Source organism: Hydractinia symbiolongicarpus, chromosome 8, assembly GCF_029227915.1.
Source record: "Hydractinia symbiolongicarpus strain clone_291-10 chromosome 8, HSymV2.1, whole genome shotgun sequence".
NCBI classification, from domain to species: Eukaryota; Metazoa; Cnidaria; class Hydrozoa; order Anthoathecata; family Hydractiniidae; genus Hydractinia; species Hydractinia symbiolongicarpus.
Window position 1 is genome coordinate 24,646,870 of NC_079882.1, and position 15,806 is coordinate 24,662,675.

Below are 15,806 nucleotides of genomic sequence, written 5' to 3' on the forward strand. Positions count from 1 at the left end.
AATTCTGGGATTCGCAAGTTTGATAACTTTTTACCAACTAAATTCCTGCAAAACAAATAATTTAGGTCATTCCCAGAATTCAATTTCTGCGAAAAATAAAAACAAGCCCACCCATCCAAAAAAATTTAGTTTTGTGAAATTTAGTGATAGCTATACTTTAAAGTATATTATGTTGAAATGTACTCACAAGAGGAATTTATCCTAAGAATTATGTCAAAACTTTTTTTGCTATGCTAATTTTTAACGGTGTTTTATTCTGTAGAGAAAAATTATGTCAACACAATCAGGGCAAAAAAACATAATAGGGCCATGCATACATAATCCAGGAATCCTGTTTATAAACAGTCTGCGTTCGCAATCTGGGCATCAACAGCATAAAAATTTTGACCTGTGACCTGTGTGACCTGTGAAATACACCAGCCGGAGCCAAAAGAGCTTACCACTGAATATGTAAACAACGGAATTTTTATAAATGTGCTTGCTTAGCAGATAATGGCAAAAAAACCCTGATCTTTTTATTACCTGCTGCACAAAGAAATGTTGCTTTTTTCTTTTTACCACCACTAAGTTTTTCCACATTCACTACAGAGTACAGGGCTTCTTCGTTTGGTCTGAACAGCTCTTGCTGAAGGTTCTGTCTTATGGCGGCCATCTTTGCGCCATTTATATTTGCACACAGCTTTGTTGTCCTTTGGATTTGTCTCCAAAGAAATCGGTTACAGCAAACCACCCTGTAGTTAGCATTCAGTTTTAAAGTGACTTTCGCTTTCTTTTATTAGTTCGACAACAACGCCGTGCGGAGCAAAGTTTAACATCTCAGGTTTTACTCTACTGCACTGCGCCCCTCATCTGTCAACATGTCTAAACAAGAAGAAGCTGGAAAAAAGTTTTGGTAAGTTAATTTCCTCTTTTTTATTACCTAGCTTGCTAGCTAGCTAGCTAGTTAGCTACTGTATGATGTTAGTCAGTTACTGTGTCTAGCTGGCAGTTCGGAAGATAACACTAAAAGGGAAAGGTTTCCCATGTTTTATAGGGAAATTCCCATGCCATATAGGGAAATGGTTTCCCATATAAGAAACCGTTTCCTAAACTAATGTTTTAATAATGGATTAAATATGATTACTATAAATATTATATATACCTAAGGATTAAAATCTGATATGGAAAACTTATACAACCTTTGCGCAATTTTCGGTTGTTGACAGACCTGTGAACCTTACTTTAAACCTTCTGTATGCTATGTTGGAGTATATATAAATATCTTTTTATTAAATTTTAATGCTTTGCTTTGATGGTGACTGTAGTTAAAGACAGTTCTTTATGTCACATCTATTACATTACTGGAATCAGCACATTTAACAACATTGTGAGGACGTGTCCTGTGCAGTTGGCAGTATGTTAGTGATGAACAAAGTAGTTTTTCTTCAATACGACTCACACGCATTATACTTGCCCGTCATAATCAGAGGTCTGATCGGGGTGAAGCATTCTCTGTTGAGAATGAAATACGGATGTGCTATGATAAATCTTCACCTATGTATACACACCATCCGGATAAACTATCTGAGTTCATCACTAACATATTGCCGCACTTGGTGTAGATAGATAGATAGATGTGCATATTTTACATGGCTAGCCTCACTAATATCGAGGGATATACCCTGTCTATTATTTCCAGGAGGGGCCATGGCGTAGATGGAGAGTCCTAGAGTATTTAATGCTCATTTTGAGCTACGAAGACCCAATTAGAGCCCGCGCTCTACTAGACAACTCCCGGCAACATCCAACGGCCCACACAGTGTGCCATCTTCCCAATTTCCCTCACATGGCTTGGGTTAACCCGGGGCTATGGTAACATTCACTCGCCCATGTTGAATCGCCGTCAAGAGGAATCGAACCCCGGTCTCCCGCACAGAGTACGAGAGCTATAACCACTAATCTACGGCGCCACAAAGTGGTAGTGGGTTCGTCTGCGGCTTCCAGTTCTGGGGACCGCGGTTCGAATCCCGCTCACTGCTTGGCAGTATGTTAGTGATGAACAAAGTAGTTCTTCTTCAATAAAATATTGGTTCTTGTTCACAATCCACCTACTGGAATATGGCGGACACGGACACGGATACGGAGCGTGTTATGAGAAATCATATTCGAGATTTGTCAAATCCTGACGAATTTGAGTTAATGTGGAATGAAAATGATTGTGCTGTAGACTCAGAGAAATTCATAGATGATAAATATGAAGAGATAAGGTATGAAAAGTTAAAATCTGAATTATTTGCGGATCTGAATGAATCTCTGAAAGATATCATAAAAATGGAAATTCGTAAATTGAGGCGTGGTTATACTCCATTATTGGACAACGAAAGTAATATTTCAACACAACGAAGTTATATTAAATCACTCGAAGACCAAATTAAATTTTTGAAGGAAGAGGTGAGCTCAAAAAATAATATTATAGATTTGTTTATACAGAAATCACTAATGCATGACGAGCGTTCTAGCTCTTCACAAGATACTTGTATTAATTTTTTACATCACAAACAATTACCGCAAAACTCCCAAAACAATTATACGGAATCATTATCCTCTAATCATACTGACAATGAACATTTTAAAGATTTACAAAACGATTCAATTAACATTGAAAACCAATTACAGTCTATAAGAAAAAAGAAGCACGAAGAGTTTAATGCGATGCAAGAAATTACCGTCAAAAGCAGAAAACAACGTCTACAACAATTAGCCGGTTATAAAATAGAATCCCGTCCTAGCCATTTAAATACATCAATTGAATCGGATACCGAGAAAGTTGATTGTGATAATGATGTTACATATATATTGGGAGATTCCATAATAAAGGATGTTAAAGGGTGGAAGCTTGGGAATCAATTCAACGATAAGACAAAAGTTATTGTTAAACCATTCTCCGGAGCAAAAATAGACGCGATGAATCATCATGTGATCCCCTCACTAAACCAAAAGCCTAATAGAGTTATTTTGCATGTCGGTACAAACGACATACCATCTAAAAAGACTCATCATCAAATCTGCAATGATATTTTGTCTCTGGCTTTGAAAATGAGTGATAAAACCAATGTTATCATATCAGGAATCATTGAACGCGAAGACAGATATAATGTAAAGGTCAAAGCGGTAAACGAGCTACTCAAATCAAAATGCCAGGAGCGAAACATTTGTTTTATTACTCATACTATATCTCCAAAACTTAATCTAAACCAAAGTAATCTTCATCTGAATCGAAAAGGAACCTTGTTGCTATCCCAAAAATTTGTTGACACACTAAAGAAATATCAAAATGAATGAAATGTAGTCTACAACGATGACATGAATGTGAATGACAGTCAAAACCTTTCCAATACTTTACCTTCTTTGAGAAATTTACGGATAAAAAATCCTAAGAATGTTATTATTGCCCACGTGAATATCAACTCAATACGAAATAAATTTGACTTCCTGAAAGAGTTTGTGGAAAACAACATCGATATTCTCTGCATATGTGAAACAAAAGTAGATTCATCTTTCCCGGTAGGTCAATTTGACATGCCTGGATTCATGTTTTAAATCAGCATCAAATCCCTCATGTATTGATCTGATTTTAACTAATATTGGAAGGACGTTTAAACACACAAGTACTATCGAAACTGGTCTTTCAGATTTTCACAGAATGGTGCTAACTGTTATGAAAACTACTTATGTAAAAGCTCCACCGAAAGTTGTGAATTATCATGACTACTCTCATTTTAATAAAGAGATATTTATATCAGAATTGACCAACAGGATGCAAAATATAACCACGTATGAACAATTTAATAACACTTTCAAAAATATATTAGATAATCATATGCCACTTAAAAAGAAAATCTTGCGATCGAATAATAAACCATTTATGAACAAGAATTTGCGAAAGGCTATCATGCTGCGTTCCAGACTACGCAATAAATCGATATCATCTCCTTCAGCTGAAAACATCAAGCAGTATAAATTACAACGAAATCTTTGTGTCAAGCTGTCGAGAAAGGCCAAATTTACTTACTATTCAAACCTTAATACTAAGAAGATAACAGATAACAAATGCTTTTGGCGTACTGTGAAGCCATTTGTCAGTGATGATTCATCAAACCAAAAGAAAATCATTCTTATCGAAAATGAGTGTATTATCTCGAGTGATGAAGACATAGCAAATATCTTCAACTCTTATTTTCAAAAGGTTATCAGTTCATTGAAGTTATATCGATGGCCTGATGTTTCAACAGATTCACATGATTACGTTCTGAATGCTATTTATAAATACGAATTACATCCGAGTATCCAAAAAATCAATGAGAGATATAACCATATTGCGAGATTCGAATTTAGTCCAACAACGGGAAGTGAAATGTGGGAAGAAATGAAGAAATTAGATGAATCCAAATCAAATGTTGCTGGTGATATTCCGAGTAGAATTTTGAAAGATTATTATAGTTTATATTATCAAAGTCTCGTTAGCATATTTAACAACACCGTTATTAAGGATTCTGAATTTCCAAATGAGTTAAAATGTGCCGAAGTCTGTCCAATTTTTAAAAAAGGCGATCCATCAGCTAAAGAAAATTTTCGACCTATAAGTATTTTGCCTGTGGTCTCTAAAATATTTGAAAAGCTTCTATATAAACAACTTATGGGTTTTTTCTGTGATAAACTATCTCCGTATTTATGTGGTTTCCGAAAGGGCTTTAGTACTCAACAATCTCTCTTGCGTATGTTCTCGAAAGTGCGAGGAGCATTAGATGCCAAACAAAAAGTTGGAGCTATCTTTATGGATCTATCAAAAGCCTTTGACTGTATTAGCCATGATCTTCTCATAGCGAAGTTATATGCCTATGGTTTAAGTTTTTCGGCTTTAAAACTTGTGGCTAGCTATCTGAAAAATAGGAAGCAACGTATCAGACTGGCAAACTCTTTTAGCGAATGGCTTGAAATGACTTTCGGTGTCCCTCAAGGATCTGTGCTAGGACCTCTCCTTTTCAACATCTTTTTGAATGATTTTTTATCTTTTGTCACCAGCGATATATGCAATTATGCTGACGATAACACGATTTATGTTATAGGAAACTCTGAGGAAAATATTTTGTACGAGCTTGAAAATGAGATGAGAACTGTCTCAACATGGTTTAGGTTAAACTGCTTACAACTGAATGAAAGGAAGTGTCATTTTATGTTTTTCGGTAGCAACACACAATGTTTTCTACAAGTTAATATCAATGGAACAGCTGTGCAATGCTCTTCGGAGGAAAAACTTCTTGGTATTACAATAGATAATATGTTGACTTTTAGCAAACACGTTAAAGATTTGTGCAAGAAAGCAAGCAATAAATTAAATGCTCTTGTTAGATTATCACCGTATATGGATCAACAAAAATTATATCTCATATTAAATTCTTTTATTTTATCTCAGTTTGGTTACTGTCCTTTACTTTGGATGTTTTGTAACCGTACTACTAACAATTCCATCAATAGAATCCATAGTAGAGCCCTTCATGTAATAACTAATGATTATAGCTCTTCATTTCAAGACCTATTGGATAAAACTGGAACTGTTAGTGTACATCACCGTAATTTGATTATTTTATTAAAGGAATTATATAAAGTCAAAAATAATACCAATCCTGATATTATGTCCGAAGTATTTATTCTTAACAAAAATAGGTACTCGAATCGTATTAATTCAGAGTTTTTTCGAGGTAGAGCACAAACTGTAAAATATGGCTTGGAAACTGTAACCTTCAGAGGACCGCAGCTATGGGCAACTCTACCAAAATCTATTCAAGAAGCGCCATGCATTTCAACGTTTGTAAGTTGTCTAAAAAAATGGAAAGGCTTAACTTGTCAGTGTCGTCTTTGTAGATTGTATATTCACAATTTAGGATACATATAGAAATAAGATCACCTTTTGAGGTTAAATTCTTTTTAGTTTACTTATTATTTTTAATTTATATTTGTTAGTTACATGAAGTCGATTTTAATTAGTCAGTTTTTTTAAATATGACTATTTTTATTGTATTTTCGACAATAAATAATGTGAAATAAAAAAAAAAAAAAAAAAAAAAAAACAATGGTATTGTGATCTTTGCTGGTAAAAATGTTTGTGATAACATGGTGGTCATTTTTAAAGAGGTAGTCAAAATGATTTTGACGTAAGAAAATTACTTCCAAAATACATCAAAATTGTGCTATGATGTTGGAGATAATTTAACCAGTAAATGCTAGACACTGAAGTCTTTCCAGCCCTTTTTATTATTTTTTCTTAAGATTATTCAGTTTGTTTTTGGTTGCAGCACAACAATCTTGGACAAAAATATTGAGACCAAGGAAAGTTTGGAAGTATGGATGAAAGCATCAAATTGTCATTGTCGGCAAGCTGCAAAGTCACTAATTTATAGAAAGTTAAAAATTAGTGAATCTGATATAGAAATAGCCTATGCAATTACTTGTTATAGCAAATTTTAAAATTTACATATTTTGGCGAAGATTGTAGATATTCAATATTTTTATTAAAATATAGCAATGCTATATTGTGGGGCATGATTTTCATGATTCATAATTAGCGTTGTAAAAACAAGGTTAAATAAATATTTACCAGATCTTAAAATTACAAAGTGGGTGAATTAAAAAACAAAAAATCTTGTCATAAATACGAGAAAAGAAACACTAAAAAAATTTATTATTTACGAAAATTGTTTTAATAATTTTCTTGTAAAAAGTGAAGTGTTAAAAAAGAGAAAAAATAATCTCTCCATATTTATTTATTTTGTTTTTAATGATAAGAAAATTAGGCATAATTTCTCTTAACAGTGATGATAACAGTGCAAGTACTAGTTTTTGTGATTTTGCTGTATTTCTTTGTTGTTGTTTTTTCCAAGTAACTTTCTTTTATGTCACATTTTAGTGCTGGTAATGAAGCTTTTGTTGATGAAAATTTTGATCAGGCTATCCAGGTAAGTCATAAATAATATTTAACTAGTATGTTATTGTATATATGCCTTTGCAGGCGAGCAAATAATCATGCATTTCATGCATTAGTCCTATTTTATACTATACTAGTCGATAAAACCCGTGGAAAAATCCACTTAGACAGAATAACAGTAAAAAAGAACCATTATTTAAATTTTGATGACGTCAGCAATGATCTGTCAACAACAAAATATTTTTTCGTGGAAATTTGTTTTCACGTTGCCTCTATTGTGTAGAGCGTAAACTGCTGATCAAGACAACGTATATGATCATGTGGTTTTAATAAGCAATTAATGAGATATAAAGGTTTAAAATGTTTCCTGACGGCAGCAATGGCCTGTCAAAACCCCAAAAAAATTTTTTAGAAATTTGTATACCTGTTGCCTTCATCGTATAGATCTTGAAACAATGATCAAGGAAATATATAGGATCATGTACTTTTGAGAAACAGTTGCAGAGATATTAGGGTTTGAAGATTTTTTGATGACGTCATCAACCCGTCCATCCCGAAACAGATTTTGGGACCTAGGTTTTTGGTCCCAGGTGGTCCCTAGTTACCCACGCGGTAAAAAATTTTTGACGTCACCACTTCGTTTCCAAGTTATTTGGCCTCAAAGTTTTAAGTGCACTGTAATGGCTTCACTTATGTTAACATACTTTCCTTTGACGTTAATATTGTTTACCGTTAAAGTTTGATAAGTTACAGAACCGTTTTATGTATGTATATGTATTTTATATTTTATCCACTTTGCAAAAGTCACAGACAGAAGCTCTGTATTATTATATAGACTAGTCGATAAAGCCCGTGGAAAAATCCACTGAGGCAGGATAAAATTGAAAAATAAGCGTCATATGAATTTTGATGACGTCAGCAACACATCTACAAAAAAAATAGTACCTTGTTTTCTTGTTTCCTCCATTGTGTAGGGCTTTCACTGCTGATCAAGAAAATGTATATGATCGTGTGGTGTTGATGAGGCGAGTAATGAAATATATGGGTTTAAAAATTTTGCTGACGTCAGCAATGGCCCGTCAAAACCCCCAAATTTTTTTTTAGAAATTTGTATACCTGTTGCCTTCATCGTATAGATCTTGAAACGTTGATGAAGAAAATGTGTAGGATTATGTACTTTTGACAAACGGTTGCAGAGATATCAAGGTTTAAAGGTTTTTTGATGACGTCAACAACCCGTCCATTCCGAGACGGATTCGGGGACCCAGGTTTGGGAAACTTACCCAAATTGGTCCCAGGTAGTCCCTAGTTACCCACGCAGGAGATGACGTCACTTATTTCCATCCGTTTCCAAGTTATTTAGCCTTAAATTTAATCTTAATATACTTTCCTTTGACGTGAATACTATTATAACGTTAAAGTTTGGTAATTTACAGACCAAATTTATAGCCGATGTTTTATAGACTTTATCAAAGAAATTTATCCACTTTGCAAAAGTCACAGACAGAACTGGCGTATTATTATATAGATGAAATCCACTTACAAAAACATTTTTAAATTTATTGTGAGTCTTATCATAAATCGATTGTGTTGCCAATTTTATTTAAAAGGCTTGATTAATTAGTTAAAACTTAAAATAAAAAAGGGATCATGTAAATGCCACTGACTATGCCCCCTACACTAATTTTTAACAAAGCGTTTACATTCTCTGTGGTTTAAAATCCATCATCGTAAATTTAGATTAGCTTATAATGAAATTCCCAGCTAATGAAATCACTTTATTGTTATCAGGTTCAGATGGGGGAATTTTTTTATGCGTATACTAAACATATTGCTGATGTGTATTTTTATGGATATTTTAATTAGACAGGTCTTAATTAATACCACTACACTGTTCGAACTTCTTGTGCCATTATACCTTATTTTTTTGCTATTTTTTTAAAGCTAAAAACAGGACCATTTTATCTCATCATATAGTTTGCAAGGTAAAGTTTATTGTTTCCTCAATAACCATAACATAATGGTACTCTAATCCTGACTGTGTGTTTTTTAACAAGGATTGATTTCAAATTTTCACTTGCTAATTAAAAAAATGTAGTTTCAACAGTAGCAACCTTCAGGGCTTAAAGGAATTTAAAATGTTTGTTCCTCAATAAAATAACAACCTATATGATGTTCAAAGCATGGTAGCATATGTTTAAAAGATAAGATCTTTTCCAGGTGATTATGGATTATGTTACCCTATTCAGTCCTGGCTTTTCTGTAACTCTGAGAAGGAGTTCCATCCCCTGCCCCCTCCCTCCAAGAATGATGATGTATTGCTGTAAATCTTGCACAAATGTTTCTTAGCACAATAGAGGACAATTGGGATTACAATAAAGATTTGTCAAAAATGACTTCATCAGATATTTCTGATCGTGAAAAAAGCTAAAAGGTTAAACAAGAACTGTGGAATAAAAAAGTCATATATACACAATTTAATATTTTTTTCTAACCTGTTATCCAAGGGTCATGATAGCAACAGACATAACTTTTTATTAAATATTACTGTCCTAACTGAGAATATTAAAAAGCCACCAAATTTCAACCACTAAAATGGTATACTTTAGAACTTTTTACAAAAAAATTTGCATGTGGGGGCCTGAATAGGGTTGAGACTTTTTTTAAATATTGTTTTAATCTTTATATCTATGTGTCTTATTTGTTTTAAAAAATTGAATGTAATTTGACTCCGCCTTCTTTCTTTTTTTGAGGTGGAGGGGGTGAGTTTGTATGCCTGTCGTAATAATATCCGTGTTCTTGGAAATTCTTGTCATAAAGTGTGCCATTAAACCACTGAATTTATTTATTTAGTGTTATACGGAAGCAATCGAAATATGTACAGACAATGCAGATTATTATTTAAAAAGATGTAATGCATACATAAAAAAAGAAGATTTCTCAGGTGTGTGGTTTGTTATGATGTTTGTAAGGTTCAAATGGTTAGGATCTTGTGTTTTATGTGTCTTGTATTAACTGGAGACAAAAAATTATAAACTCAGATTAAAGATATTCATCTAGCAATATAACATAAATTAATTAAAAAATGTTGCAAGTTTCTCTGGCTTATGATTATGCAGAAGCAAAGGATGACAGTAAATTTTGACTGTGACTTGGTAATCTTTTTTTTCAAGAATTTTAGAATTAAGTTTTTTAATTGTTGATTACCACGCTAATACGTGCAAGTTTCAGGGTAGTGATTCCTAGATCTGGGTAAATTTAAAGTCACTTATGATTTAAGTTCAGGTTGTTTTCACTGTCATTTTATACAGGTTGTGTCACACTTTTCTTGTTGTGTCACACACATCTGCCTTGCTGACAGACACTTTATTTTATATGTTATATGGAACGAAGGCTAATGTGTATCAGTTCAGCAAAGTTGATGGAATAATACTACTCTGAAGTGTATTTTAGGAAAAAAACCTGTACCTTGCCGTATGCATTATTTTCAAACACCGAGAATATGCAATTAAGAAACAAAATGAAAAGAATATATTCACCTTATAGGAAAGAAACCATATGATTTCTGATTGTTTACTGATCTGCAAATTAGATTTCAAGATAAATTTGAGGTTAAGTACAAACATGCATATTATGTTTTGTTAAAATGGCCTTTTTAATTCTTGAAATGGTCAACAGCATCACTTAGCAAATAATTTGTTACCAGTATTTTTTAAAAGCTCACTTCGGCAGATGTGTGGACTGGGTAAACAGCGTTTAAAATGAAAAGTTCAAGTGTCTTACATAAAAACCATGTATGTAAGATTTCTATCCAGTGTAATATTGACTCAATAAGATTTTGACTTTTTACCCTTCTATAGCATGGAATATTATTTTGGAAATAAATCGTAACAAATCTAGGTATATCGTTTTTACTTTTAAGATGCTGTTAAAGATGCTGACATGTCTATAAAATTAAATAAAATGGATGTTAGACCGTATCAACGGAAAGGGTATGAATGTTTCATGTATTATATATATTTTTTTTTAATTTTCTTTTCTTATACATTCACTTACTTTTACTTTATTTACTTTTTGCTTTATAGTTTTGCTTTGTTTTCATTAAAACAATACAAAGAGGCACTAAAGGCGTATGAAGATGCCCTAAAAATTGATGGTAAGTTTTTTTTCTACCTTTAAATTTCTCAGGGTCTTTTTAGTTTTTCAAATACTTTTTGGTGTAGATAATTCAATTTATTTATTTTTTTACTTTTAGAAAACAATGAACAAATCAAGCTTTGGATTAGAAAATGTGAGGCTGAGATAAATTGTAAGTTATTACCTTTTCTGATTTGTTTTCGCAGTGACATAAAAAGATTACAGTTGGTGACTGATTTTACGGGTGTCTTTTTGTTTTAGTGTCGGAGAAAGGAGGTTGTACCAAAAATAAGGTACTTTCTGTAGAAATATTATGTGCAATAATTTAGTTCTGTTTGTTTTAATTTTGCATTAAAAGTCCCTATTTCTTTTGCCCAAGTTATAAAATTAAAGTTCTTAATTCACTTTGATCTTTTTTTAGACCAATATTGGTCTTTCCAGGCTTCACAAATCACACGAAAATACTTCAAAGGCAGTACACTCAGATATAAACACAAAAACACAACAACAGCCAGCATTAACATCAAAAATTAAGTAAGTATTTTAAGTTGTTACATTTTAAAGAAGGACAAGGTTCACAGCTAATCAAAAGTCAGGAATTTAAATAGAAAAAGATAAAAGAATTTTTAAAATTAGCTATTCTTATAAAAATAAACTATTCATTCTGGTAGGATGTCTGCTTGGAAAATGAACTCAAAATTTAAACAACATAAAAATAAAGGAAATTTTAAAATTGGTCATTCGCTTGAAAAATCTGGAAATTATCAGGAAATTTTATAATTGGCTATTTTAAAAAAAAATATCAGGGAATCACCACTGTTACCATGCAGTTTTATTGGTTCATAGATCTGTTTGAAAAATGATACAATATCAAATACGTCAATGAATAATTGGTGATATATCGGAAGATTTAATGCGAAATACATATCAGGGAAATAAGAGAATTAGCAGGGAATGTTTCACAGTTTTTTGTTGTTGATGGATAACGAGTTTTATTATAATTATTCCTGTTAGTGTATAAAAGTGACCGATCAAACTAACTCTGTATAAACCATTTTATAAATGTTGCACAAATAAGCATTTGTAATAGCCAGTGTTTATTTTTATATTTATTTATTTATTGAAATTCATCTGGTAAGTTTAAGGTGGATTGAAATAAAGCTATTGAAAAGACTGTAATTGCTTTTTTCGTTTCATATATAGACACGATTGGTATCAAACAGAAACTCACATAGTTATAACAGTTCTCATAAAAAATCTCAATAGAGACGATGTGAATACAGAATTTACTGCAAATACGGTATGTGTCAAAAATAGTACATGGTATCAAACTTTCACTGTCACTTTTTGTAAAGAATTATTTATTTAGTGGTATTGGTTTTTGTTTCAGAGGACACAAACTTACAAATAATTTTTTTTCTTTTAGCTAAGTTTTAGTGCAAAACTGTCAAGCGGGAGCGAATACAACTTGGAATTAGATCTAGCACATCCTATTGTGCCTGAAGAATCTCTTACTCGAGTTCTGTCAACCAAGGTGTGTTAAGCCTGGTAACCAAACTATATGCATTGTTGTAATGGAACAGCATAGGATCATCTCTTTATGTCAATGGCCGTGGTCATGCCAAACCACAAAATCTTTCTAGTAATGACAAATGCGATATATTTTGTCAACTCTCTTGTGACCATGTACACGTATTAAACCAATCACAAAATTCACTTTTAAAAAAAAAACCAATCCGCATTTTTTGCTGTAATGGAACCATCATAAGTGTGACTCTTTTTGACTTCTAAGTTTTATTTGATTTAGGAATATTTGAGTTTTTTGTGTGTGCTTTCAAATCTTAATATGTATGTTTTTTAACCATAATATAAAATCTAAAAAAAAAATTTAAGTGTTGCTACCTGAATTTTGTGTTTCGTTTGGTATATGTGAGGCTACACTATTCCTTCTCTATGTGTAATCTTGACCAATTTGATTTTTGGAAAAGCTCCAGTTTAGGTTTGGCTACCTAACCTAAAAGAAGAGCTACATTAAATACAGCCTGTTACTACCACAGATGTTGCTTGTTGCTATTAGTTCTTTAGAAAAGAAAAATTCAGGGCTTTTTAAAAAAATGTTGGTGCCCGTTTAATTTTTTACACACTCAATTTTACGTCCTTTTTATAACAATGGACACATTAATTAGTTCTGGTTTTTAGTGTCATTTTTTCTGTTATTTTTGTTTAGGCTGAAATAAAACTGAAGAAAGTCGAAGGAATCCGATGGTCGTCTCTTGAAACGGATAATGAATCTCAGTTTGCAAACATAAAATCGGAATCAAGTAAACTTTATTTTTGTTTATTAGCAAGTGTGTCAACATATGAGCCACTCTAAGCCTCAATTCTCTAAGAAGTTTTTGTTAAGCATACAGGTTTTACCTATTCTCTAAAAGAACTTTTTGAAGAATGTTTGTTGAATTATTGAGGTTAACGTGTCAGTTGTTTAATATTCGGCCAAATCTTACCCTAATTCCTTGGCATCTCGGTTGCTTATGAAAAAACTAAGTTCTTAAAAATACCGTCATTTAAATTTTGATGACTTAAGCAGTGACTGTTGTGTAGATCTTGAAATGCTGATCAAGAAAATGTATAGGATCGTATGCTTTTGACGAACGGTTGAAGAGATATTGGGGTTTAAAGTTATTTTGATCTATTCTGAAACGAGTGGTATGATCAAGCTTCTTTTTTTTAGCGTTAGCGCGCTGTGACAAAACTTATTTGTGGCTAAACTATATCCGTGCAGACTTTTAGTGTGTGGTTTGAAAGGAAATGGGGTTGGCTGTTGCTAGCTTGTGAAACGCCAGAATAGTGTGAACCTTGCTTTTTTCTAGTCAAAACATCAGAGGATGCGGTCCATAAATATCCAACTTCGCGACATTTGTACACAGATTGGGATCAACTTGCGAAAGAAGTTCAGGAAGAGGAGAAAAAAGAAAATTCGGAAGGCGATGCTGCCTTAAATGCGCTATTCAAACAGATATATGCTGACGGGAGTGACGAAGTCAAACGAGCAATGAATAAAAGTTTTCAAGAGTCCGGTGGAACTGTTTTAAGTACAAATTGGGCTGAAATTAAAAAAGAGACAGTTGAGGTGAAACCACCCGATTGTATGGAGTATAAGAAATATGAGTACTAGTTCTGAACAATTTGAACAAGTTATATATACACACAGTAGACTGGTTTTTCGACCGGTTATTCGAGCTTATACTTATTCAAAACTTTCTGGTATTCAAAACGATTTTATTCCTCTTGTATTTCTTAAACTGATTTCAGCTAAATCTTTCTCAGATATTGGATTTTTACCTCTAAAAAAACTTTTTAGAAAGCAAAAATGAACTATATACAAAGTATTTTTTTCAGAAGTCGAACCATTTTTCCATTTCCACAAAACTGTAACAAGCATGGGATTCTCAAACCCCGCAAAAAGCAAACTCTATTAAAACACTTTCAAGCCTTTATTTTTATAATACTCACAGAGTTGTCATTGTTAATATTTTGTTTTAAAAGTTAGGGTGATTTGTGTTTATTATATTTCTTTCAACTTGATGTGTTAAAATTAACAGAGTAAAGCCTTGATTTCTCAGCTGTTTAATCATATACCCCAAGCCTATCAAGAACAAAATTTAGCTAAAATTTTCACTTATTCGAAATTTCAGTTATTCGAGGTAACTTTTTTCCAAATAACTGGAAGTCTAATGTATGTAGAATTTTATTTTCATAAAAATTTAGTCAGGAATTAGCACTCAAATTGTTAAAATCTGTTACTTTTAAAAGCTTAGTAACACCCTTTCTATTATGTTTTTTAAAAAGATTTGTTTTTTATTGAAAAAAATTACTCGACCTTAGTATTCATAGGTTGACGTATACTGCGTTTACTTAAATAAGTAGCAGGTATATCGTATAATATGTTTCACTATCCACCTTTAAACAGAAAGCTCGCAAACAGAGTATTTTGTGCCTTTTACTTTCGTCATTTTTTCAAATGAAAAGCCAGAAAAGGCTGCCATCTTTAATATAAGTAAGACAAGTCAACTTACAAGTGTTTGCAAAAGGTACTTTTTTGAGAAACAAAAATGTTGAAAACGCTACCGATGAGCATATTGAACGCGGAAGTCTAACACTAGGAGTTGCCACCATGAATGCTCGGATTAAAAGCAACCTTCAGTTTTCTTACAAGTCAAATATGGTTAGCAGTATATAACACAATTCAACACCCAGCTACCACTTGATTTGATCCTGCACCAATATGTATATCGATTACGTATACTATAAAACATCTCAGTTTATATGTCTTTACAAACTCTGTGCCTTAATGGGTTCACACATTAAATTACGCCTTTTTGTCAACCATGTCTCTTGATTGGTAGCCTTGTGATAGAGCGTTCGCTTGCGAGAGGTCTTGGGTTTAAACCGGCCGACCCATGCCAGAGACTATAAAAGTGTGAATCTATCCTTTCTGCATAGGTTTTTAGCATAAGAATAGGTTTGTTATCTTAGGTGGTTCTCTAGTTGAAAGATTGCTGTGCTTGCACGACTTTCGTAGCTCAAGTGGGAGCTTTAAATGCACTATGACTTCCAACAGCTGTTTAATGAAAAATCATGATGCTAGAGTTAATTTTAAGACCAGATCCGCTTGTCTGGAATGTCTCCCGTAAAATCTTGACTATTG

General features: G+C 32.7%; 2 protein-coding genes across 4 annotated transcripts in view; one reads left to right on the plus strand and one right to left on the minus strand.

Moving 5' to 3' along the window:
* The window catches only part of LOC130654414 (exocyst complex component 1-like), a 45,387-nt gene extending 44,527 nt beyond the window's left edge, over positions 1–860 (minus strand). For 2 of the 3 annotated variants that reach the window (XM_057456985.1, XM_057456987.1), the window contains exon 1: positions 523–860. In XM_057456985.1, the coding sequence (XP_057312968.1) occupies positions 523–652 (130 nt within the window). In that variant the 5' untranslated portion in view covers positions 653–860. The remainder of the gene's footprint in view (positions 1–522) is intronic. The other variant, XM_057456986.1, reaches the window with a different exon arrangement.
* LOC130654420 (protein SGT1 homolog) lies at positions 739–14,713 on the plus strand. Its single transcript, XM_057456994.1, has 12 exons — positions 739–892; positions 6,944–6,992; positions 9,815–9,905; positions 10,884–10,953; positions 11,047–11,117; positions 11,217–11,270; positions 11,360–11,391; positions 11,520–11,632; positions 12,302–12,398; positions 12,525–12,632; positions 13,326–13,419; positions 13,969–14,713. Exons 1-12 carry the CDS (start codon positions 858–860, stop codon positions 14,271–14,273), a joined length of 1,119 nt encoding a protein of 372 aa, XP_057312977.1. The 5' UTR covers positions 739–857; the 3' UTR covers positions 14,274–14,713.
* Positions 14,714–15,806: the final 1,093 nt, after the last annotated feature.

Excerpts from the sequence above, each read along its gene's own strand:
- LOC130654420 (XM_057456994.1), top strand. The coding sequence starts at position 858 with ATGTCTAAACAAGAAGAAGCTGGAAAAAAGTTTTG. Across the intron at positions 12,633-13,325 it reads CTCGAGTTCTGTCAACCAAG|GCTGAAATAAAACTGAAGAA; the intron begins GTGTGTTAAGCC and ends ATTTTTGTTTAG. Across the intron at positions 13,420-13,968 it reads AAACATAAAATCGGAATCAA|TCAAAACATCAGAGGATGCG; the intron begins GTAAACTTTATT and ends GCTTTTTTCTAG.